General features: G+C 39.8%; 1 protein-coding gene across 1 annotated transcript in view; it reads right to left on the bottom strand.

The window, feature by feature from the left end:
- Positions 1-24,531, bottom strand: part of COL19A1 (collagen type XIX alpha 1 chain) — a 345,729-nt gene that overhangs the window by 39,902 nt on the left and 281,296 nt on the right. Inside the window, exons 34-43 of the mRNA XM_043510441.1 lie at positions 22,002-22,046; positions 18,095-18,145; positions 17,967-18,011; positions 16,754-16,780; positions 12,935-12,988; positions 8,676-8,720; positions 5,365-5,409; positions 5,201-5,263; positions 3,239-3,274; positions 2,815-2,859 (exon numbers count right to left, since the gene is read on the bottom strand). Of these exons, the coding sequence (XP_043366376.1) occupies positions 2,815-2,859; positions 3,239-3,274; positions 5,201-5,263; positions 5,365-5,409; positions 8,676-8,720; positions 12,935-12,988; positions 16,754-16,780; positions 17,967-18,011; positions 18,095-18,145; positions 22,002-22,046 (456 nt within the window). The remainder of the gene's footprint in view (positions 1-2,814; positions 2,860-3,238; positions 3,275-5,200; positions 5,264-5,364; positions 5,410-8,675; positions 8,721-12,934; positions 12,989-16,753; positions 16,781-17,966; positions 18,012-18,094; positions 18,146-22,001; positions 22,047-24,531) is intronic.

The raw sequence follows: 24,531 nt of genomic DNA, 5'->3' as shown, positions 1-24,531 counted from the left end.
AGCTGGAAGAAAAACCATCAGTATGATTTTTCTTTTTTAGATTGAAGTTGAGCCTGGAAGAAACTTCAACAGACCCAATTCTGCTTTGCCATCATTATGAATTCAAACTAGACTATGAACAAAATAGCACCCCGAAATAAAGTAGATTTACAAGAAGCCTGATTTAACAGTTTCAGTGACACAAATACATATATAATTACCATTTTACTGGTTTAGAATTTAGTAGTTTAAGCATGGATAAGGGTTTCACCAAAAAATTTAGAAATGCTGATTTCTCTTTGACAAAGGTTCTGTTGCAGGGCACAGGTGATCTGATAGAAGCACTTCTGGGAGTCTTCAGTATTTTAATAATACCATAGCAATTTAAAAATACTATACTGGGCATATTCTAACTTAATAAAAAATGTGATTCTGAAGTTCTACCAATAAAATAACATCCAAAAATTACTGAAGTTCTGAAATAGCATTTTTTTTTAAAACTGGTTCTTATTTCACAGGATGCCAACATGGCTCCAGTCTGGGTGCATGAGGCAAATCAGATGTCAGAGCCAGATGAAGTGACTTAGTCATTAGGATTTATAAATGGCATCCAGTGCCATCTCAAATTGTATACCATTTATAAAGTACCTATCATTGCAGTGTTTAATCACCTAAGGTGAATGTACGGTTATCTCAGCCTACATGCACCACCTTGGTCCCATTCCTTCTCAAACTGGACTCTACAAATCCTCCGATATGAAATCCTCAACACTATAAGCATTTTCTCCTTTTCATTCTGCCCTTCAAGGATTGATGCTTCTCTTATTTTATAATCATTACAGCTGCTCTCAACCTGAAGAAGGTATATTGGGGCTAGGAATGAGAGAAATCAAGGGAGGCAGTTTCAAGAATGGACTGACTTGTGCTATTTTCTGTAATCATTGCAATCTCTCTAACAGGAGCAGGGCTTTAATACCTAACTCCAACTAAATTTATCCTTTCCAGTTGGCACTGCAGATCTCTTATCTGCAATGCAGACGTCTATTGTACATTCTGCAATTGTTCCCCATACAATCTCCAGTTGACATCAATGGGAATAGTGTTTGCGGAACAACTGCAGAATCTGAAAAAGCAATTCCAAGAAGGGGGGCTAATTTCCTCCTCATTGTGTAAACACAGTAGCACAGTGGGTGCATTCATGGTCCTTCTGTTTTACAAGATTGTGAGAGGTTCTTTATAATTAAAATGGCAAGTACCACTGGAACCATCATTATCTCTAAAAAGTGAATGAATGTTTTAAGTATGGCTCTTCCACGCAGTGCACACGGAGATAAGTTGTGCTCCAAGAAGAGCAGCAGAGGCAGGCATAATTGCTCCTGGGGCTTTTTTGCAGGCAAAGGTATACAATCTACTTCATCTGCTAGGATGGAACTGATTTCTCCCCCTAGTGTCAGAGTCCAACTCTGGTGCAGAGAAGAGCAAGGGCCATGACCCCCTCCCTCCTACCCCTGTTACTCCTTAGTAGAAGAGTGCAGGAAGCACAGGAATGTCTACTGTGCAGAATGGAGAAGTTGAAGCTGCTTCTTGTGGGCTCCTCTGCCCCAATGCAGCCACGCTGCTCAGAATCCCGCCAATTATATTTAAGTACTGCTAGATCTGGTTGACACTTTCAAAGAGTCAGAAAAGTTGTAAGAGCACCCAATGTATGTTTTAGTGTCCAACCTTTGTATGGGTGGCCTTTTCCTTTATCTTTATCTCAAAGGATACTAATTGCATGGAGAATCAATAAAATTAAAGAACACCTTAAAGGTCAAGGTATAGTAATATAACACTATAGATAGTAGAATGTTTAATAAGAAGGTGGCTCATAAGTTCCATTTGGGTCCTTTATTTTTAAAGGCGGGAATAGAAAATTGCAAAATGTTAATCCACACAGGTGGAAATTATTTTAACAATGATACAAACTTCATTCTTTCTCCACACTATAATCTTTAGTTCCTCCTCACAAGTTACCCTAGGGCAGTGGTGGGCAACCTCTGGTCCATCAGGGTAACCTGATTGCGGGCTGCAAGACATTTCGCTGACATTGACCGGCCGCAGGGACAGTCCCCTGCAGTTCTCAGTGGCCGCAGTTCGCCGTTCTTACCCTAGGGACAGGATTTTCTGATTCTCCAACTAAAATGTGTTGTTGATGATGTTACATTGGAATTGTGGGGCTTTATTTCTGAGGAACAGATACATCACCAGTGGAGAACCGCTGATGGAGACAGAATTAGAACTAGCATTTTTGAGTGAGCCTGCAAAATAATTTTTTGTCACCTCCCCAAAATATAACTGATTCCTGGGCACCATAATCACACTGCTATGCACGGGGCTGCCTAAGTGAGATGATTTCTTGACTGCCTGACTCAAACTTAACTGAATCATTTTATATAAAACATATGTATGTTCTGGGTTCCTGGGGAGTGAAGGGGGAATCTTTATTGCTCGCTCAATTGCCTATTGCTGTAGTAGAGCTTCGCTGCTTGTTCCTTTCCACCCTAGTGATTGATTTATATTGTGAAGGCCATCTTTGCTAGGAAAAAATGTTACAAACCTTTTTTCTTCACAAATGCTTATTTTTTCCTCTAAAATTCTAGTTCCTCAATTCAGGGGGGCCCCTGGCCCTGAACTTCTCAAGACCTAAAAGCCGACACTTAATAGAGTTCTCACAAAAAATATTTGTTGCTTTTGTCTCAAAGATTTAAAGTATACTAGACAGACATCTGGATGTTCTCCAAAGTGCTAAGTCAAATAATGGTATATACTAGAAAGGATTATTACACCAAGACTTACACGTTCTCCTTTGGGACCTCTGTCACCTGCTCTTCCCATTTGACCCTGAAAATAATTTTTTTTGAAAATGTAAAATACCTTGCTTAACGACTTGATTATACATTAATTTATTAACACAGCTGAAAGTAATTATCTAGGACTAACAGTTACATTACCTGTGAAATATGAAATATATTAACATTCCAAATTATAAAAGGAGGTATTTGTGGCACCTTAGAGACTAACAAATTTATTTGAGCATAAGCTTTCGTGAGCTACAGCTCACTTCATCGGATGCATAAGCTTTCGTGAGCTGTAGCTCACGAAAGCTTATGCTCAAATAAATTTGTTAGTCTCTAAGGTGCCACAAGTACTCCTTTTCTTTTTGCGAATACAGACTAACACGGCTGCTACTCTGAAACCATTCCAAATTATGTTTTCCTACCTGAGATCCTGGCAATCCATCTTTTCCATTTATTCCCTATAAAGAGAAAACTATGTTTTAACAATTTACTATAACTGCAGGTAAATAAATACGTTAAAAATAAGAAACAGGCAAGGAAAACCTTTAGATCTGTGATGGCACTAATAAATATTTGTAAAGATAAATAGCTGAGTCAGATGTTTGTGTTTTGGTGATGGCTGAAGTCAAGTGTAAAGAGCTGGAAGATGTGACAGACAAGAAAGTTTGAGCTTAAACTGCACTGCCACAACATGTTAGATTCGAGTTCTGCAAGTCAGAGTAGGTTTTATGGGTGTTGGGGAAATTATTGTTGACCCTACCCTATCCCAGTCTGCGGCAAGATCTATGCACTATATGTAACATAGGCAAGAGCGCTAATGCAAGAGGCCTACAGGCCTGCATCCTGTAAGACTTAGCTTAAGCTAAGCATTTGCGTATGCTCGGCAGTGGCATTTGACCCAGATAACGGACGAGGCCAACCTCTAGCTAGAAAAAAGCTAAAGGGCCAAAAGTTCCCAGCTGTCCATTGACAGCAATGCCAAGAGGAATAAAATCTGTTTCTACGTTAAAGAAAGAAAATATAACCCTAACAAAACACACACACAATATTTTTACAATTACTCCTCCCTGTTAGACTGAAATTTAAATATTGCTATTAGAGGTTTGTTACTTTATGACTGAATTTGTAGGGTTTAAAGAGATGTTCAATGAACCTGCACCTCTCACTCTGACTCTGTCTGCTCTTGTGCTCGTGAGCACAAATGCAGCATTAGCCACTGGTGACAACTGTATTATTAGATTAATATGTTACATAAAACTACTGTACACTGTTGTCAACTCTTGCAATTTTATTGTGAGTCTTGTGATATCTGGTGCTTTTCTAGAGTCAAGCAATTATAAGAGAATAATAAGACCCAAGTGAATCCCAAGACTCAAAAACCACAAGGCATGTATATATATTTAAATTCATGTTTTTTATGCCCATCTCAATATTTTTGTGGGGGCTGGCTCATGATTTTTTTAATGCTTGGGCTTGGCAATACTGACTTTATTGTTACTCCTAACCACCTTTAACTCCATATAATGTTACAACTATTACTATTTATTTATTATTTAGTAAGAGTCACTTGTGTGCATTGTACTTTACAGAAAAACAGAAAGACAAGTTGCTGCTCCAAGACAGTTAAATATTGTGCATAGTGACCCATCTTTATGGTGTCCAGAGGATGAAGCTAGCAGGATGGGTTCCTGGTCCTGCCTGAGACCCTTGGGTACTGCCAGAATAGAAATAACTATTATTATTTTTACTAATTAAATGAATTGAGGTTGTAGGGTCAGATTTTCAAAGGTGCTCAACACACACCAGTTTCTATTCAGTACAATGGCAAACACTGGATAAAGACACTTTTTGAAAATTTGACCTCTTCATTTAGGTGAAGCCCCATTTTCTATATGAATTCTTGGATTAACATCCCCACTCAAACAAACAAACAAACAAACAAACAAACAAACAAACAAACAAACAAACAAACAACAACCCCTCTCCCCCATAGAGGATCCTTTCTGTCAACAGGATTCAAAGGGCCCTCAGGGCATATTCAATAACATAACTACCCATGACAATCCCAACCCTCATCCAGCATGAACTTGGACCTGCATGACCAATGCCTGGTTCTACAGCACCAGATGTTCATTTGAGGTTACCTCTCCATATATTATCAGGGTCAAATCTATTTATTTTGTAATCTCTTACAAGGCTGATTGGAGCAGATGAAAGGTATGTCTATGCTTGGAGCTGGGGGTGTGATTCCAAGCTCAAGGAGACAATATTTGAGCCAGTGTACTAAAAGTAGAGTGTAGTCACAGCAGTGCAGGCAGCAGGAGGGACTAGCCACCACTAGCCTATACTTATCGGAGACACTAGCTATATGGTTAACTACTTACTGGTATTCCAGATTGCCCTTCTGGCCCAGGAAAGCCGATGTCTCCTACAGGGCCTCTTTCACCCTTAAATGAGAAAAAAACACACACATACATAAAATCTTCCATTTTATATTTAGTATGCAGGAATGGTAACATAATAAGCCAGAGTTCAAACATGCACTCACTGGTTCCCCTGGCATTCCTGGTGGTCCTGGAGATCCAGTCTTTCCCTGGGGAGGGAGACCAAAGAGAAACATTTAAAATCTAAATTAACAGACCTAAAATATCCATTTCCTTTAAATGAAACAGAAAATATTATGCTAATTTGGTCAAAATATTCACGTAATTAACAGTTCACTAAATGCTTTCAGAGACCTTTCAGAAGTATTTTGTAAGAAATGCTTTAAAACACAGTTGTTTATTTTTGTTTCATATTTATCCAATTCCTTGTCCAACAACAAATAGTGCTTAGTTTAGCCAAATGAAAATCACTCTCCAAGTCGTCTTATTTTCATCCCAGAGAATCCATGCAGACACGGGAGCAGTACAGCATCTTCATTCCTTCCTGACCATGACTTGTTGCTCCCTTAAGCCCAGCCTGCTTATGTCCCTGCACACATCACACTATCTAGTTGGTGGTCGGCTTTCAGATCTCACTGACACTGGTTGTGTTTGGATTATTTTTCTTTGGCATCTTATCATTTGTTTTCCTTCTGCAGTGTCCTCACCTTCATAATCTTTTCAATGTGGGGCTAATCTCATACCCTGATTTCACATCCTACTCTCCTGACAATGTCTTTAAATCATTCCACTTTACACCTGCTACCTTTCAAAGAACTCTCATCTTTACTGCCGCCAGCATTCTGATGTCTGTTTCATTTACGGCAGCTGCTTCCAGACCATAGATTAATACTGTCAGTACACTAGTCTGATAAATTTTCATTTTGGTACCAAATGTAATGGTTTTTTAGTCCATGATTTTACCAATTTCTGTGCAGCACTTTTGGCTAAGTCTCCTTTTAAACTCATCCTTGGTGCAACTGTTGGCCCTGATCGAGCTTCTTAGGTACACATAAGATTCTACTTGTTCTACAACTCCCTGCTGCATTTCAACACTTTATCTATTGTCCATTTTCCAAAATGAAACCACTTCTTCCTCTTGGCATTTATTGTAAGTCCAAGTTGACTACACCAATTTTCCAAGGCAGTGAAGAGTATCATCATTAATTCAAAAGTGTCCATCTGCTGTAGCACATCATCTGCTTAAGGTAAGGAGCCTAATTTATCATACCCTCCAACTCATCTAACATTCAATTCCATCCTGTCATTCATCAGTTCCTAACACATGATTCATGATTAGACCTGTACTAACTCTGTATCTACAGCAAAGAGTTCTGATACCCTGCCTTAGCTGAAACAGTTAATACCACACATGTTCTTCCTTTGTCCCCCACTACTTACCATATAATGAAGGGGCATGTTGAAGTAGGTCGTTCAGAAATTTTAAAAAATGACATGAACAGCTTGTTTACTCACAAGAAGCAAACAAACACAAAACCCACAAATGTTTTCCCTTCTGATATTTGATAAATACAAGTCAATAATGGACATAACTCTTTTATTCTACCTGTACTTTTTGAAACAAAACCAACAGAGCTATGATTTACTTCATTTGAGGATCTGACCCACTGACTGCTGCAGAAGCTTTGGCTGCATAAGGAATGAAGGATTAGCTCTATGCAAGTGGGGGCTCTGGAGTTTTTTTTCAGCTTCTTAGTATGAGCCTCTCTAAAACTCTTATTCAGAAAACAGCTTAAAATACAAAGAGATATTTAATATCCCCAAGTGGAAAGGAAGTGGCATTCCCAGATTCTAGGGAATGAATTCCAGTCACACTGGACCAATCTCCCCTAAAGTAAGATATCTGGAAAAACTCCCAATGTTCTTCCCAGACTAATAAACTATAATGATTCTGTTATAGACCTTTCAATTTATGAATGAAAATTGTTTAGTATAAAATGTTAATGCAAATACTTTATTTTACAGGCCCTCACAGAATCACAAGTAATGGGATGCTTTACATCAGAGATGAAACAAACTCATTAAATATTTCGTATCCAGCCAGAATTGAGAACAATACTTTACATTGAAACATGACTTGGGACATAACCATTGAGAAATCCACAGAGAATGAACAGTTATACGAGGGCTTTATGTCTGTCCTGGAGGTAGCAGAAGTCATGGATTCCGTGACTTTCTATGATTTCCGTGACTTCTGCAGTGGCCAGTGTGGCTGACCCCAGGGTCGCCCAAGCAGCTGGCTCAGGAGCCAGCTGCTCAGGTGGCCCTGGGGACAGCCACACCAGCTGCTGCTGGAGAGGCTCTGCAGCCAGCCACTCGGGTGGCCCTGCAGCCAGCAGCACTGGCTGCAGCTGGAGAAGCCCCAGGGCCAGCCATATGACTACTGCTCAGGTGGCGTGGGGCAGCTGGCCCTGGGGATCGCCTAAGCAGTGGCCAGTACGGCTGGCCACGGAGACTGCCCGAGCAGCGGCTAGTGCGGCTGGCCCTGGGGACTGCCTGAGCAGCAGTCCCCAGGGCGGCCAGAGCAACTGCAGCTCCGGAGCAGTGGAGCTGCAGTTTTTTGCATGGAGCTGAAGCGGAGCCAGAGCACAGCTCCAAAGCCCTGCTTTTTACTTATTTTAGAGGACCTGGACTAAATTGAACTGCTTAATCTTGGTGTTCTTCTCTTATTGGAACAGTGGCTAATGGAAACTGAATGTACAGATATCCACTACCTTTTTAAATTCATGATACACATTCATAATTAAAAAGCAGTTCCTGAACTGGTTAGGAGCTTCCCAAATTTAATAGTAATGAGTTTATTTGCATAAACTGACTGCTGTTATCATACTGCCTGCTGAAAAACTGAGGATATTTTTTTTAAGTGAACTGAAATTGCAATCTAAAGAAAAGTTGCATTTATTTCATGTAGGAAAAGAAACGAACAATTAAAATTTATCTTTATAGTTGTATTTATCTTTACATCTACAACAAAATTTCTGGCTGGTCCCTGTGAGCTTAAATGCCTTTCAGAGACATTTCCTAATGTCAACATATTAGAAATATGTTCAGAGGCTTTTTTATCTCCAAGAATAAATAAAATGGCTTCTTCATTTGCCTTTTAATAAACTGAGGAGATTCAGAACAATCTCATATACTTTTTTGACACAGTATATATAAGCAACCTTGAATTCAGACCTGATCAGATATTTATCTCATTCTCTCCTATCATTTTATTAAAAAGGCTTTGATGTTATTAAGATTGGAAACTCTGTAGCTCAAGGATCTTGTCTTCATACATGTCTATAAAATTTCTAGCGAACTATTGGTACTCCACAAATAGTAGTTAGTAGTGTGGATGAGCATCTTTTATGCTTGGACATTTTTTTTCAACTTTTCCCAAGAAATAAGCTGTTTCTTTCATGAACATACTCACTGGTAACCCTGGTGCTCCTGGTGAACCGGCAGGTCCCTGATCTCCCTAAGGAAAAGATACCACTGCATTGTAATATTTCCAGCAAATGAGGACAGAGAATCTTCAAACAGTATTAGTTAATGAAGATATAAGAATAGGAGAGGCAGGATTGTTTGAATTCTTATATTTAGTTCTGCCATTGACTCATTTTTGGCACTGAGTAAGTCATATAACCCCTTGTATTTTAGTTCCCTGTCTGCAATGTCATCATTTGTGTATTTGCCCTTATGTTCAATCAAAGGGATATTCAGGTGAAAGTTAATGTTAAAAATGCTTTAAAATGGACCAGAGTCAAGTATCTGACCAACATACAGATCTCCAAATAATCCTCATTTATACTCATGGCAGTGACCAGAATTAACAAAATATAATTCAGTATTCTACGAGCATCTTTTCCTTCCATGTCACCTTAAACTAGTTTATTAGAGCATAAGCTTTCGTGAGCTACAGCTCACTTCATCGGATGCTGTAGCTCACGAAAGCTTATGCGCTAATAAATTTGTTAGTCTCTAAGGTGCCACAAGTACTGCTTTTCTTTTTGCGAATACAGACTAACACGGCTGCTACTCTGAAACCTGTTAAACTAGTTGGCACTAATACCAACATTATAGCTATATGCAGGGTCCTGCTATTACATGGGAAGGGAGTCTAAGAGCATTAGGAGTTCTGAGTTCTACTTCTGCCTTTACTATAGATTTTTTCTTTGATTCAGGATGCCTCAGTTTCAACATATTTAAATAGGGTTGATGACGGTAATAAGTAACACAACTACATTACAAGGTACTGTGAGAACACATTAATTGTCTTTAATGAGTTTTCAGACCATCAGATCAAAGATGCAAGTATAACATACTACAGTAGAGATTGACATTAACTAGATGGTATATCTCAAAGTCTTTGGGCATTTCATTTGGTGCAGACAACACATAAAATACATGTAGCCTTTTGCCATTTTGGGGGCTTCAGAAATGCAGCTCCCAGGAGCTCTCACAGATGGAGAGTAGTACAGAGACTGAGACCGCAGCAAGTGAAACAGCTTGTCTTAGCACGTGCATGAGACCACTACCAATACCAGGGATTGGGACAGAGGAGTCACCAGGCTAGAGGCCTGACAGAAATGCCCGGGTAGCCACCTGCAGGCTACAACCACTTCCAAATGGTGGTGACTGCCCAGCCATGTCCTGCTCATGGATAGGCACTGTGCTCAAGGGATGGGAGTTAGCAGCTGGGTACTGGCTGCTAGCAAGAGTATGAGACAGACCTCCTGGGTTGCTCTCCGTAGAGCATGCAAAATAACTTCAATTTTCCTGTCAGCCACAAGGGCCTGGCCAATGGGAAATACCCAGTTTCCCAAAGGATGTGCCATCTCCCCTAGGTGTCTGTGAAACAAAGCCACTTCTTCCACCCAACCAATAACCAGTCTTCAGCAAAATCCAAGAGGGACAGAAGACTTCATAGGGAGAAGATTGTTTGCCAGCCTCACCCATTAGGCCCCTCTTGCTCTGGAAAACAAGGCTGTGACGTTATTGACTTGAACTGGGACCATATAGATCTTTGTTGCAACCAAGGTCCTGTAGTGGCACCAAATCTCATATAAAGGGGGTCAAATGAGGTGTCTAAGACAAGGTTATGGTTTGCTGATTATGATTATGCTGTCTATATGTGTGTATCATTTTTGTAGTTGAAGTTATGAATATTGCCTCTATACTGTCTGTATTTCAAACTTATGCTATGCTTCTGGGTGACACCCCAGACAAGTTGGTGTCAGCTCTGCCTAGCCTGCTTGATTGCCCATTAAGGACCATCAGCTATACAACTGACCCATTGAGAGAAGACAAGCATGCCTGGTGACTCAGCAAGGCATGCAGGGATATGCCTATGGACAGAACTCTGAGGTTTTTCCATGCCATGTGCTGGACAGCTTGTCTTTGGAACAAAGAAAGCAGAGACCACATGGCAAGAGAATATAAACAAGCTGCTGCAGCTCCTCCATCTGGTCTTCAATCCTGCTCCTTACTTCTTGAGGGACTTTGCTACACTGAAGCTTTGAACGAAGAACTGAATGACCCATCCCAGCTGTGGATGCACTCCAGAGACTTGATTTGAACCTGCAGTTTATTCCATCACTGCTGCAAGCCTGAACCAAGAACTTTGCCATTACTGTATGTAATTGATTCAATTTAACCAATTCTAGCTCTCATCTATATTTCTTTCCTTTTATGAATAAACTTTTAGATTTTAGATACTAAAGGATTGGCAACAGCGTGATTTGTGGGTAAGATCTGATTTGTATATTGACTTGGGTCTGGGGCTTGATCCTTTGGGATTGAGAGAACCTTTTTTCTTTTACTGGGGTATTGGTTTTTATTTATCCCCATAACGAGTGGCATTGGTGGAGATGCTGGGAAACTGGAGTGTCTAAGGGAATTGCTTGTGTGACTTGTGGTTAGCCAGTGGGGTGAGACCAAAATCTTCTCTGTTTGGCTGGTTTGGTTTGCCTTACAGGTGGAAAAACCCCAGCCTTGGGCTGTAACTGCCTGCTTTAAGCAATTTGTCCTTAATTTGCACTCTCAGTTGGGTCCCGCCAGAACCAGCATAGTTACAAAGGGAAAGCCAGGGTTGGGGCTACCTGGGATCTGCTCCACTCAATGTGGGATCTGCCTTGCATCTTTAACAAGGAATATTTGGGAAACATCACCTAGATAGACCGAAAAGGATGCCAAAGGTAAGGAAAGCCCTGGTTTGTGTGTGCGCAGCCAACTGAAAGCTCATCTGGAATCAAAGCGGTGGTTAGGCCTGCAATCTTTATATGATTATTTCACTGCACAACTTACCTCTGTTCTGTCAGCCTATAGAGCTCCAACACAGCAACAAGATTCACACCAACCACCTGGGACCTGCAGGCAGACTCTGGAATCACACCTATCTATTTGTATAGTCTATGTGGGATTTTGACTGTATTTGCTTATTAGAAGAATATTTTTATTTCAGAAAGGGTCTGATTGTTGTTGTGAGGTTTAATCTGTTCGTTCATTTATCAGTTCCCTTGCCTTTTCCCTTGACCTAATTCCTGTCTTTGCCCCTTCTAAATTAATCATAGCTTTTCTCTTAATAATGTGTTTATTCCTTTTTTAAACTTGGTTAGTCTACAGTTGCTTTTAATTTGTAATGTCCTAGAAGTCACAAGGGTTGCATATTAACTTATTCACCTGGCCATAGCTGGACGCACTGTGTACTGAGAATGTAGTTTAGCTTCAGTGACTAGCAAGTTAAGGGCTGAGACCTGCCATCAGTCCATGGATTCAAGAGAATCCAGTGCTCGTTGGTCCTAAACTGGGACCCAAAGCCGGAAGAAGGAGCAAGTGGATTCTACCATGCTTGGGGATCAGACATTCTCCAAAAGGGGTTACATACAGACTCATTATAACATCAGAAGTACAAAACAAAAATGGTTACAATCCACATAATTAAGAATAGCAGGTTAAATCCTACAAGGCAAGAGACCTTGGGAGTAGGACCGGGCCCACTGGAAATTGCAGGCGGTCAGAATCTCTCTGGATTTGGTCCAATCTGCTTACCTAGATTTTTAGTATAATTTAAATTAGCCTTCTTTGTATAAGTCATGCATGCAGATAGTTTCAGGGTTACAGTATTAGCCTATAGCACTATCATTTGGGATCTTTGCCTCAGAAATGCATTTAAAATGGGACAGCATAACTAGATTAGATGAGGAAGATGATGTTTGGTCAAGGGGAATAAAAACCAGTCAACATAACTAGGGACATATCAAAGGGTTTGTGTCTTCTGCTAAGGAGTGCCTTGCACTTTTAATCAGCATTAATCAAGGAAGTAATTTGTTGAATAAAATCAAAGTGGCTGCTCTTATACTAATGGAATAGAATGAATGACTGGTAATGGATGGAAGGCTGACTACACACAGATTGTTTTTCCTGGAAAACTGGGATTTTACATTGATTGAATTGTATTATTTAGACCTAGATTTAAACAGAAAATGAAAAGACAGGTAGGCATACAATATTTCTACACAGGCAGACTCAATCTTGCATGAAACATTCTGCCGCAGATAGACACCATCAACAAGTGAACAGCCTTTTAAATGAAGGAAGCATTTCCCTGCCAATAAACACTGTAGATATACAAAAGCAGCAGCAATACCAATGGAAAAGGAGAGAGGATATTTTTCTTTAATGAAGTTGTACCTTTTCTCCTGGAAATCCCTCTAGTCCAGGTAGTCCCATTGGACCTGGTTCTCCCTGTTTATTTTAAAAGTGTTGTTTAGATTAAAAATTCTGCATTCTGAATGACATAAAAATAGTAATATAGTAAATAAAAGCAAAGCATTCAATTTAAGATTATTTAACAATCAGCTAAATATTCAATTTGCTTTGAGTGAACAGCTTTTGCTGTGTTGTTTTTATGATCTGATAATTAGAACTATTCCCAGAACAGATACGTGTTTATTTTCTGATTAATTGCTTCAGTTTTGATTAAGAACCTAATCAGAAAGCATCTCCTCTGTGTATCTACTTGGTCAAGGTCAGCACTAAACCACTTTCAGTCAATAAAGGGAGAGGTTTGAATGTATGTTGTCAATTAGACAAGTAACATGGGTTGCAAGGTTACTCTAGAAATTGCCTTTTGACTGTCAAAAAAAGATGCCTCTAGGGGCTTCAGAGCAAAACTCTGTTCCTTAAGTAAAGCCTATTCTCCCTCGGGATGTGTAGAGCAGGAGCACTCCAGCATTAAGTCTACGAGCTTTGGAAGAAAAGCAAGAGAATGAGTGAGGTGATGTAGCAACTACGGAACAAGAGACAAGTAATAGTAAGTGCAAAATAAAATAACATAAATAAAGGGGGACATTTACCATTGCAAGCTATTTATCTAGCTATCTTGGAGTTTTATACTACTGCCCATCACCATAGTATTTGAGTGCTTTACACGTAAAATCAATAACAAAATCCCAAGTGGATTTCATGGCATCTCTGCAATTTCTCCCTTTAATGGGGTCAGAACTCTGTTTGGGAAATAGAGGTTTTCTGAGGATTTAGGGGGTTGAGAGTGGTTTGGGAATAGAAGGGGTGTTCAAATTCCACATATTACCTCTGGTGGTCTGGCTTTTTCTAAAGATGGTGAGACTTTGGATTCGCCTAATCTTTTTTAGAAGATTGTTCCTTACCAAGAGCCCCTCAACAGAGACTGCTTTGTTCCTGGCTTTCACATACTTCATCCTGCGCTTTTAACCTGCACTGTACTAGAGGAGTGCAGACATCACATGGGTTCATATATTTGGTCTTTGATGTAACTGGGGCTTCATCCATTAATTGTTTTGAAAACGAGGACCAAAACCTTAAACTGTCATCAGAGGCTGACTTGAGTCTGTCCAGTGGAAGGACTTGTGCACAGGTATAATGTGTTCTAAGTGACCAGAGACACAGAGAAAGTAGGCAGTTGTTGCATCATCTTCACATTCAGCTTTAGATACAGTGAGTTATGTTAATCCAGCCTGGTGGTGACAAATGCATGGATCACCATGGTCAGGTCCTCATATGGAGGAAGGGACATTTCCTAGCAAGCTGGAGGTGCAAGATGGCATTTTTGGAAACTGACTATACCTCACCATCCACATTTAATAAGGAGTAAAAGTGGATCCCCAGGCTTCACACCACTGTGATAAATGCGGGCTGTATGGCTTCAATGGAAGGTGTAGAAAACATCTTGTCCAGCTTTTCAAAGCATTTCCCTTTGTAATCAGCATCACTTTGGTCTTGCCTGGGTTCAGCTTGAGCCAGCTGCTCATCATCCAAGAGCTATTTCATGTAGGCAATCGGAAAGTTTAGGAGTGGCAGTAGGTGTTTCAGCTGACAATGAGATATGTAGGTGAGAGTGACAAGCATGCTGCTGGCAGTTAAGCCATGGTGTCTCACTATCTCTCCTACTGAGAAATACCGAAGAGTAGTGGAAATAGAACGGACCCTGCTGGAACCCACAGATAAAGGTCTTTGGAGAGGAGGAGCAGTTACCTATCACCACACTCTGAGATCTGCTGGAGAGGAACGCTTGGAACTACTGTAGTGCTGGGCCATCTACTCACTGGGTGTCATGTAGGCATTTTAGTAGTACCTTGTGGCCCATCATGTCAAACGCTGCAGAATGGAGATCTTATCTGTGTTAATGATCATGAGGAAGTTTTCTTTTAGTGCCACTAGATCCATCTCTGTTCTGTGCCCTTGTCTGAACTCTGATTGTGAGGCATCCAGGATGTTGGCTGATGTCACATGTTGTTAGAGGTTTGTGGTTACTACTTTCTCAGTTATTTTGCCCAGGAATGGGAGATTGGAAACAGGACAATATCTGGAGAGATCTTCAGGGTCAGATGTTGACTACTTGAGAATTGGGTGAACTATTGCATTTTTCAAGGAGTTTGGAAGGTGTGCTTCTTTGAAGAAGGCATAATCATTTCCATTAGTAGAGGACATAGTTGTCCATAACTGGCTTTTACTAGCTAGGATGGCTATGGATCTGTTCCACATGTTGTGGGTCTAATATATTGCAGGGCTTCTTGATCTTTAGCATGTGCGATGGGCCCCACTCAGCCAGAGTGGTGGGCTGGATAACACAGTGTTCTTTCCTGTTGGGCTCTATACACATTCTATTGAACTTTTCAGTGAAGGATGCTGATAGCCCTTCATAGCAGTTGATGCTGGGATCTTGTGTCTGGGCTAGATAATCTGGGTTGAGTAGCTGGCTCACTGCAAATTAGCTCTGCTGGCCATGATTCTGTCATGTTGATCCTGAAACAGTCGTTTTGCCTCCTTAACTGCAGTGGCACAGTCCTGTAAGTGTGGGTTTGTGCTGCTTTGTCCCTCATGACCATGGTATTTGTGCATTCTTTATACTGTGCTATATTTAACTGCTGTGAGTGGTAAATGTCCAGTTTTTAATGGCACCCACTGCATTATGTTAAATAAATTGGCATCCTTTTGTCTGTGAGAGACGGTGGGACTTGCAGCCTATGATGTGGATGGTTTTCAATGTCTCATGTGACTGAATAGTCCAATCTGAGATTTGCAAGATCTTTGGCAGTTATTGCAAATGTATGTATCTTGGTTGGGAGCTGCTTGCTTCCTACGGGCTCTTTAAAAATTTCATATTAAAACTGAAAAAATATTCCATGGTGTCAAAGTACAAACAATATTTACCAAAACCTGGGCATTGCAAAGCTCAATGTTCCAAAAATGTAAATATATGAAATATAAAGGTTTTGTGAAAAGGGCAGATTGCAATCTTTGAGGAGAAAGAGCAAAGCATTCAGTGAATCAGCTTTATTATGATAGGTTTTGAATGTGAGGCTATACAATTGAGATGTACTGGAGCTCCAATTATTATCAACTTCTTGGCAGCTGCAGACAGCCTGATCATATTCTAATTACTATTGAGCATTAATCCCTCATTACACTGTTCCTTAAGAAAACAGTCTTCCAGTTACTAAATGCTGGTACAATGTGATCACCTCCTGTGACCAATTTCAATTTTGTGTGTTACTGCTTTGGGCTCAAAATTAAAACATTTTCCATCTTTATTTCTAGTGGGCCTGCTTCAAGTAGTGATTTAATCTCTTGAAATAATACAAATTCTTCATACTTAAATGCCTCTGTAGATTACTAAACAGAGAACAAAATCCACAGATAGCTTATATAATGTATCACTGAACATAATATTAAAAGCTGTAAAAAGAAATCTATTGACCTGGAACTGTACCTTTCTCTAACCTTGGTTATAAAACAAGTTTTCTTAAATGTACTGATAGAGTAACTTCCTGCTCAAGCAGATTACTTGGACTGTCCCACTCACATGGCTAGGACCATACTTTGATCTTTTTTTGGGGGGGGCTCTTCTGATGATCTATGAAGTTCTCAGTTCCCTAGTAGTCCTCCCACTCCTTCTCAGCATCATCCCAACTCATGAAGACACACTTGTCAGTATGACTGAAATGACATATTCCAATAAAATATACATACCACAGTGCCAGGATCACCTTTTGGACCCTGCAAAGAATGATTTAAAAGGTATTAGAAAATAACTTAACACAATTAGACAAGAATGTGATGTCTTTAACGTTACCACAATATATAACAAGTGTAATAAAACGGTCATGTAGTGTATTCAGAATCACTACTAGTAGCAATCTTATTTAATTAAATTAGTGTGTGTTATTCCACAGTACAGAGCAGGGCATAGCTCTGTGGCCCGGCTTGATTCTGTGCCACAAAGTGCAAATCATGTCACAAAGGGAAAAGCAGCACCTCATTAGTGGCCACAAAGGGTTTACACAGCTGCCAAAATGATTATGCCCAAGGGTGGAGTCTACCTATGGCTATAACATCACAAAGGCACTAACATGTGGCTCTTTGGCTCCGAAGTCCAAGTGTATGTGTAAGAGGGATGGGGAAGACAGAGTCCACCTTAGACCCACAGGAATACAAAGGGGCAGAATAGCCCAAAGGTTACCACTGCCTGACAGATCTCTTTCAGAGCTCTCACCCAGGATGATAGCAGCACCTGTGGGACTCATGGAAATTGAGGGGAGGGATACATTCACTCCATATGACTCCCACATTCTCCTTGTCATCCAGAGAGGTAGGGTAGACAGATGGGGAAACTGAGGCAGAGAAATTAAGAGACTTGTCCAAAGCTATGCAGCGAGTCAGTGACAGCACTAGACTAGAATTAATGAGTTCCTTATTTTCAGCACCAAATTTAATGCACTACTGAACAACACTGCCTCTAAAGATAAAAAGTGAACTATATGTTTTAAGAATTATTACATTACTGCAATATATAGTCCAAGATCAAATTATTTTTGCGCCCAGTTCTGCAACCTATATTCATATTAAACTGCATTTACTCAAGGAGTAGTCCCATTAATTTTAATCAAGGTATTGGCATTTTTTAAGTACTTTTCAGAAAACCTAGGGTTGTAATTCTCAATATTTAAATTAAAATTTTAGTCTTTCTCTCAGTGTATGCTAGGCTGTTTGTTACACACACTTACAAAATGTGTGTTTTACTATTAATGTGTATCAGTCACATCCTATCTGAGTTGTTTATTGTTACTTTTCAAATGTAAAGTCTTCTGTAAAGTCTTCTAACAAACAAGTTGCATGCAAGATACGAAGCTTTCTGTAAATGTTTTACACTAAATATTACAGATGATATCTATTAAATACTTACAGGATGGCCTGGTGGACCAGGATAAGTAGCAACGCTTACACCTCCCTGGGGAAAGAAAACAATTTTCATTTGTTCCATAAGGCAGTAATCAGGAAAAAACTGTTAAATCATTTAATAAAGAAAAATACCTGTAGTTTATATAAGTTGCTCATTCCATTCCTTTCATTGTAAGGCATACCCTAAAATATGAAAATATTCAGAAAATATTTTAAAAAAATCTCAACTATGAACTATGGAGATAAAATCAATGGAAAAACAGCTTTTCATTCTTTGAATTGTTAGTACACAAAGCCAAAGTACCATTTCTGTTAACGAGTCTTGTGACAGATATGACTACTACTGTTAGGGGGCTTATTCCTTCACCCACTTACTTCCCTGGTTCTTCTCGCATGAACAGAGAGCAACAATACCCGAAGTCCAAAGGTGCAAACAATTCGATGTTTATTGGGGTGAACTTCCAGCAAGCATGATTCCAGTTTCCTTCCTTAGTGTCCCCATTCCCAGCTCTGATACCACAGAGCCTTACACCTGTATCCCTGTTCCCATTCCTGCCCTTAGCCAAACATGGTTCCAATTTACCCACCCCCCCATTCCCTGTTCCCATTTCCCCCTTTAGCAAAACATGATTCCAATTTCCCCACCCCCATTCCCTTTTCCCATTCCCCCCACACACCCACACTTCCTGATTGACTGCAGACTATATAGTAAAACTTGAGTTCTGCTTAGCTATACCAATCATTTTCCTGAAATTTAACTAACCAATCCTAACATATTGTAACATGATTATGTAACCAATTATATCCCACCACCTTAATTAGTTTACACCCAGCAAAATTAATTATACAGCAGACAGGAATAATCACAGAACCAGACAGAGATTATACAGATTTCAGAGTAGCAGCCGTGTTAGTCTGTATTCGCAAAAAGAAAAGGAGTACTTGTGGCACCTTAGAGACTAACAAATTTATTAGAGCATAAGCTTTCGTGAGCTACAGCTCACTTCATCGGATGCATTTGGTGAAAAAAAAAACCCAAATTTTTTTCCACCAAATGCATCCGATGAAGTGAGCTGTAGCTCACGAAAGCTTATGCTCTAATAAATTTGTTAGTCTCTAAGGTGCCACAAGTACTCCTTTTCTTTTTGAGATTATACAGACAAACAATAGCAAAGTGGAAACTATAATGACAAAACAATTCAGAAGTGAGGATTTCACATCTCAGCTATTGATAAGTGAGTTCTTGCCAGACAGATTGCTATCAAACTAAGTTTCTTTTTACAACTTTTAGGCACTTCCCTTTCTCTGGAGGCGATAGGCATTATCAGGACAGGATTGTATTCCTAACAGCCCAATAGAACCTTATTTCAATGTGACTAGTTTGGAATGTGAGGATTCCACACAATGCCCGGTTGCTTCCCAGCTTATGGCTGCTTCTATTGCTTAGCCAAAGACCTTAGCCTAAGCACAGGGCCTCAGACTCTCACAGTAAGAGAAGGCCCTTACACTGGCAGACAGTGATTTTGATTATTTCTTTTATACCTCTATAAGTAGCCAAGTGACAAGAATACACCTAAATTCTTAGAGTATAGGCCTTTGCAGACAGGCCTGAATATCTATATCCTAACAACTACCTGCAATATCCTGGAGAAACCTTATTGAATTCAGTTTATTATCTTTGCATGTAATTCCATGGGGGGGGAAGGCTCATTTCTGCAGGAAATAAGAAGAGTGGGAGGTAATTAGGCAAATTCACTCCATTTGTAACACCTCCAAAGAGTTACCACCACTTGGAGAGAGGTTCACAAACACTGGTTCAAACCGGATTCTGCAAGGGCCAACCAGGGCCGGCTCTACCATTTTTGCTGCCTCAAGCAGTGAAAAAACCTGTCGCCGCCGAATTGCCGCTACGGACAGCAGGAGAGAGAGAAGCTGCCACCGAATTGCTGCAGTCACGGAAACTCTGCCACCCCTTTCTAACTGCCGCCCCGAGCACCTGCTTGGAACGCTGGTGCCTGGAGCCAGCCCTGGGGCCAACAAAGAAAGACTTAAAACAGATTCAGTGTATCTTTTCTGATCCAGCAAACAGACAGAACCTTCTGTCCAAGGGGGGCCCCAATCCTTGGAAGGACATGGCCCAGTCTGTGTGTTTGTTCTGAGCTAACTGCTGTTATGAACTTGTGACCACAGAATAAACCCTTGGCGGGTTTGAAGAACTATTTACTGGCCACCGCCTCTGTTGTAGTCAGGGGGTGACCTCTCGTATATTTATTGGCATGTATTTTAATGTTTTTAACATGTTTTCTCTGTAATGCTTTTCCTAAAAATAAATGTACTTGCTTAGAAAAACCCGTGTGGCAACTTAATTGTGGCAATTACCCTGTTTACCATCTCTGAGGAGAAAAGTAAAGCAGGCCTGTTTAGGCAGTCTGACTTTTCTGGGGAACACTGTGTCAGCAGGGAGCTGTGCAGCCTGGAATTACCGTGCTCAGAAGGGAGAGAGACATGTGTCTACGCCCAGAGTGGTGGTGGCTTGGCAGCTGAAAGCCTATGAGTGGGTGCCCTTGTGGGATCCTAGAGAGGGAATATAGGTGCAACTGCCCCAAACTGTGACAATTCTGTCCTGCAAAAACTCTAGTGAAGTCAGTTAAGAGTTTGGGATGTGTGATGAATGAAAGATTGGGCTTTTTTTATCAGCTAATAAAAATGAAGGCTCATGAATCCTAAGGTAACTGTATAACTTTTGTTATATAAAATTGCCAAACCATTTATGTGACTGGCCAAATGATGTGCATAAAGGAATTCAAGGTATTGTACATTTCCTTTTTTATCACCTTAAAAAGTTACATGTTAAATAAAAACTGCAAAGCATTTGAGTCAGGCTTCAATACTTCAAGAATATAGAGGCTTGTACTATAGCTTTGAATTAATGCTCAAATTTGACAGATGAGACACTAATAAATTCAGAAGAAAAATTATGAATTCAATAAAATTCAATAACTGAACTACCAGTTTATGCTAAATGTTTACAGACTGTTGACTCCCAAAGCACAAAAAGCACATGTTAATTCAAGTGTATTCAAGATACGAATGGATGAAACTCTTGCTTCTGAAAAGAGATTTATATTTTTTCAAATTCTGTTCACAGGATATTTAAGGTGAAGGTAGGAAATATGGATGTAATCTTTTTTTATATATGCAGACTTATAAAATGTATGCATAAGAAAAGGGAGAATGACTAAATGAACATCAAAGATGACACGCATCTTTTCCGTCCCCAAATCAATATGCACTTCAACTACAATGTGTTTTCAGTACGAAAGAGAAATTTATTGAGTTCAGAAGACTTTAAAATGAGAAGTTTTATCATGCAAAACAAACTAATGAAAATAAATATGGCAGGCTTTATTTTACTTTAACTTTTATATACTTTATTGGTGAAACCAGGACGCTGCAGCAGAACAGTCACAGTTGTGGATGGGGGGAATGAAAAAGGGGCAGAATGGGGAATGGTCATGCAGTCAGATACTACTACAACCCATTGGCTGTACAAGATGCCATGTACAACCTGGACAGGTGGCCTGCACCTGACTCTAAGTTTGCAAAGGCAGAATCTGTCCCCTCAGACCGCATATTGTTTTAGTATATTTTCTCCATACCTGCCTTTATATTCTTAAAGCATTTTGTATTTTACTGTATTTTGTATTTTTAAAAAGAAATGTTTTATGAAGAGTTCTTTACAGAAAAAAATACACATATTATTTTCAGAGATAAAGGGTGAAATCTTGGCTACTGATGTCAATAGGAGTTTGGGCCAAAAGGGACCATTATGATCATCTAATCTTTTGTCCTGCACAAAACTGTCCATAGAATTTCCCCAAATGTCTCCTGGATCAAGTCCATACACTTCTGCTTGAGCTATAGCATATCTTTAGATTTAGACAGACATCCAATATTGATTCAAGGAGTTGGAGAATCTACCATATCCTTAGGTAAATTATCAAAATATACTATTCAAAATATGAAACAAATGACTTACTGGAGGTCCAGGTGGTCCAGGCTTTCCAGGAGAACCCTCATTACCCTATGACAGTATAAGATTCATACATTTCATTTACTGAAACTGATGTAATACCTAGCACAGTGATAATAAACAAGAAATGCAATGACCCTCCTCCTTCTATTTTTGGATAAGTACAACTATAAAAGAGGTTAATTTGGCCTACCCTCTCTCTAGTTTCATCTTAATCCCCTAAATAAAACAACATTAACAAACAAACAAACAAGCGAGTGAGCAGATATGGGAATAATACCTTTATATTAGATCTCAAGTCTTAGCTTAGCCCTTTGACATTGATTATTTGCAATAGGTTTCCTTATGGAAATTTTAACACAGTAGTTTTACTTGTAAGTGATGTGAGTAACTGAATACAATATCTGCTTCATATTAATTGGGAGAAAAAGCAGTGAGAAGGATTTTCAACTTCACAGCAACAAACAAAATTTGGAAAATAAAAGTTCAGAATAATTTTCATAAATCATAAACCACTTTGCTGAACATAATCTTCAGTTTATGGATTAAGTTGTAAAGAAACAACCATCACTTAGACAAAAACAAAACAAAAAACAAAAAACCCAGAACAAAACAAAGATAAACCTAGCATTGAAATATGACAAAAAAAAAAGAATTCATCACTTTTTGTGGTGAATTGTGATGATGGTCTAACTGTGGGTAGGTTATAACTGTTGCCTGTTGGGCTGACATGGACTGAAATGGGATACATATAAGCAGACTCCCCAAACAGTTTACATCTTAGTGGGCACGCTAAACAAGTGTGGACTGCTACGTTTTTGTTACGATATGAAGCACTGTCCCATGGAAGTCAGTTCTTCCTGTAATGTCTCTATTACAAGTCAATAAAAACACAGAATCATGGAAATGCAGGGCTGGAAGAGACCGTGAGAAGTTATCTCGACCATTTATCCCACGCTGAGGTCTATCTCACGCTGAGGCAGGACCTAGTACACCTAGATGATCTGTGACCCATAAACCCTCAGTGGCAGCTGGCAAGGGTGTTACAAGAATATCATGATTCTGGTATATACATTCTGGTTCACCAAATATAGTTGTGTGAGGTCTTAAATGAAAGCCAGGGTCATAATGATTGGTAATATAATTGTGAACGTATGTACGGCTATTAGGTGAGAAGTTATATATGTAAATTGAAAATATCTTCTTAGATTCTGTATCACAGCAGAGGTGGAAGAAAAAAAGTGTTTCTGTCAGACAAAAGATGTTTATTCTTCTGTCTCCTTGATGGCAAGTAAATTAAGCATTGTAAGCCAACACAATGGTGGAACATTACATACAAAGTCAACACAGAGATATGAAGACAATACAGAAGAGCACACAACAGGGGAATATCTTGAGATACACGTCAAAGATCTGCTGGACTATATTATGGGAGCAGAGAAGACAGCCTGTCATCTTGCACCTAGGAAGTAAATGGGCAGTAAATTTACATTCATGAAAATGGGATCTCAACCAGCCTTGGTTGAAATGCTTCAGAAGACATTTGGGGGGAGACAGAAGATTAGCCTACTAAAGCAAGTTTAGTCTCTAGAAAGTGTGTTATGATTTTGATTTTTATGTAACCTTTTGCTTTCATTATCCTTACTCACTATCTCTGGAATCTTTCATAATAAACGTATCATTTTTCCTATAAATATATCTCAATGCTGTGGTATTAAGCAAGGTGAGAATCCTGAGCTGAATTATACAAGCTGGTATTCCTGCAAGTGTTGCATAAATAAAGGGCTGAACACTATAGGGTAATGCATCAAAGGAGCTTGGGGACTGGGACACACCTATTGTTAATTTGCCAGACAAAGTAAGGGTTGGCATTCTCCAGAGGAGAGTGGATGATGAAAAGGATGGTGGTATCAGGGAGCTGACACCCAGGTAAGCACAAGCAAGTCTTTCTCTTGCTGGAGGCGAGGGAGTAACAAGGTGACTCACAGTCCTAGATACCCTGAGAACTATCACACCATCCCTGACAGGTGTTTGTCTAACTTCTTCCTCTTCTCCTTCCCCCAACACCATCATCTGGCCTCAGGATGTCATGCAGACAGAATGTTCATCTGTCTCAGGCTGCACTATGGTCCACCTACTTACCATTTTGGTGCAATCCACCCACCACTTCCTCAGCTTTCCTTGGGGTCTCTTTCCTACCATCTTCTCCTGCCATGCTATCTTCACCAGGTCCTCTTCATTCATCCTCTGTATGTGTCCAAACCAGTGAAGTCATGCTTCCTGGATTTTGTCAGCCACATCACAGACCGGACTTCCATTCTAATGCTTTCATTTTGAAATCTGTCTTTTCAAACCTTGAAGGCATCTTATCTCAAACACCTGTAGGTATTGAAGCTACCATTTCTTTAGTGACCATGCTTGTGTGCCATACAGCATTGCTGAATGCACCCATGTTCTGTAAATGGCATATGCTTGTCATACAAAACCTGCCATGTTATCCATTGCTCTTCCAGCATTCTCTAGTTTGAACTGTATT

This window comes from Dermochelys coriacea, chromosome 3 (assembly GCF_009764565.3).
Source record: "Dermochelys coriacea isolate rDerCor1 chromosome 3, rDerCor1.pri.v4, whole genome shotgun sequence".
NCBI classification, from domain to species: domain Eukaryota; kingdom Metazoa; phylum Chordata; order Testudines; family Dermochelyidae; genus Dermochelys; species Dermochelys coriacea.
This window is presented reverse-complemented; position numbering and strand designations above follow the sequence as displayed.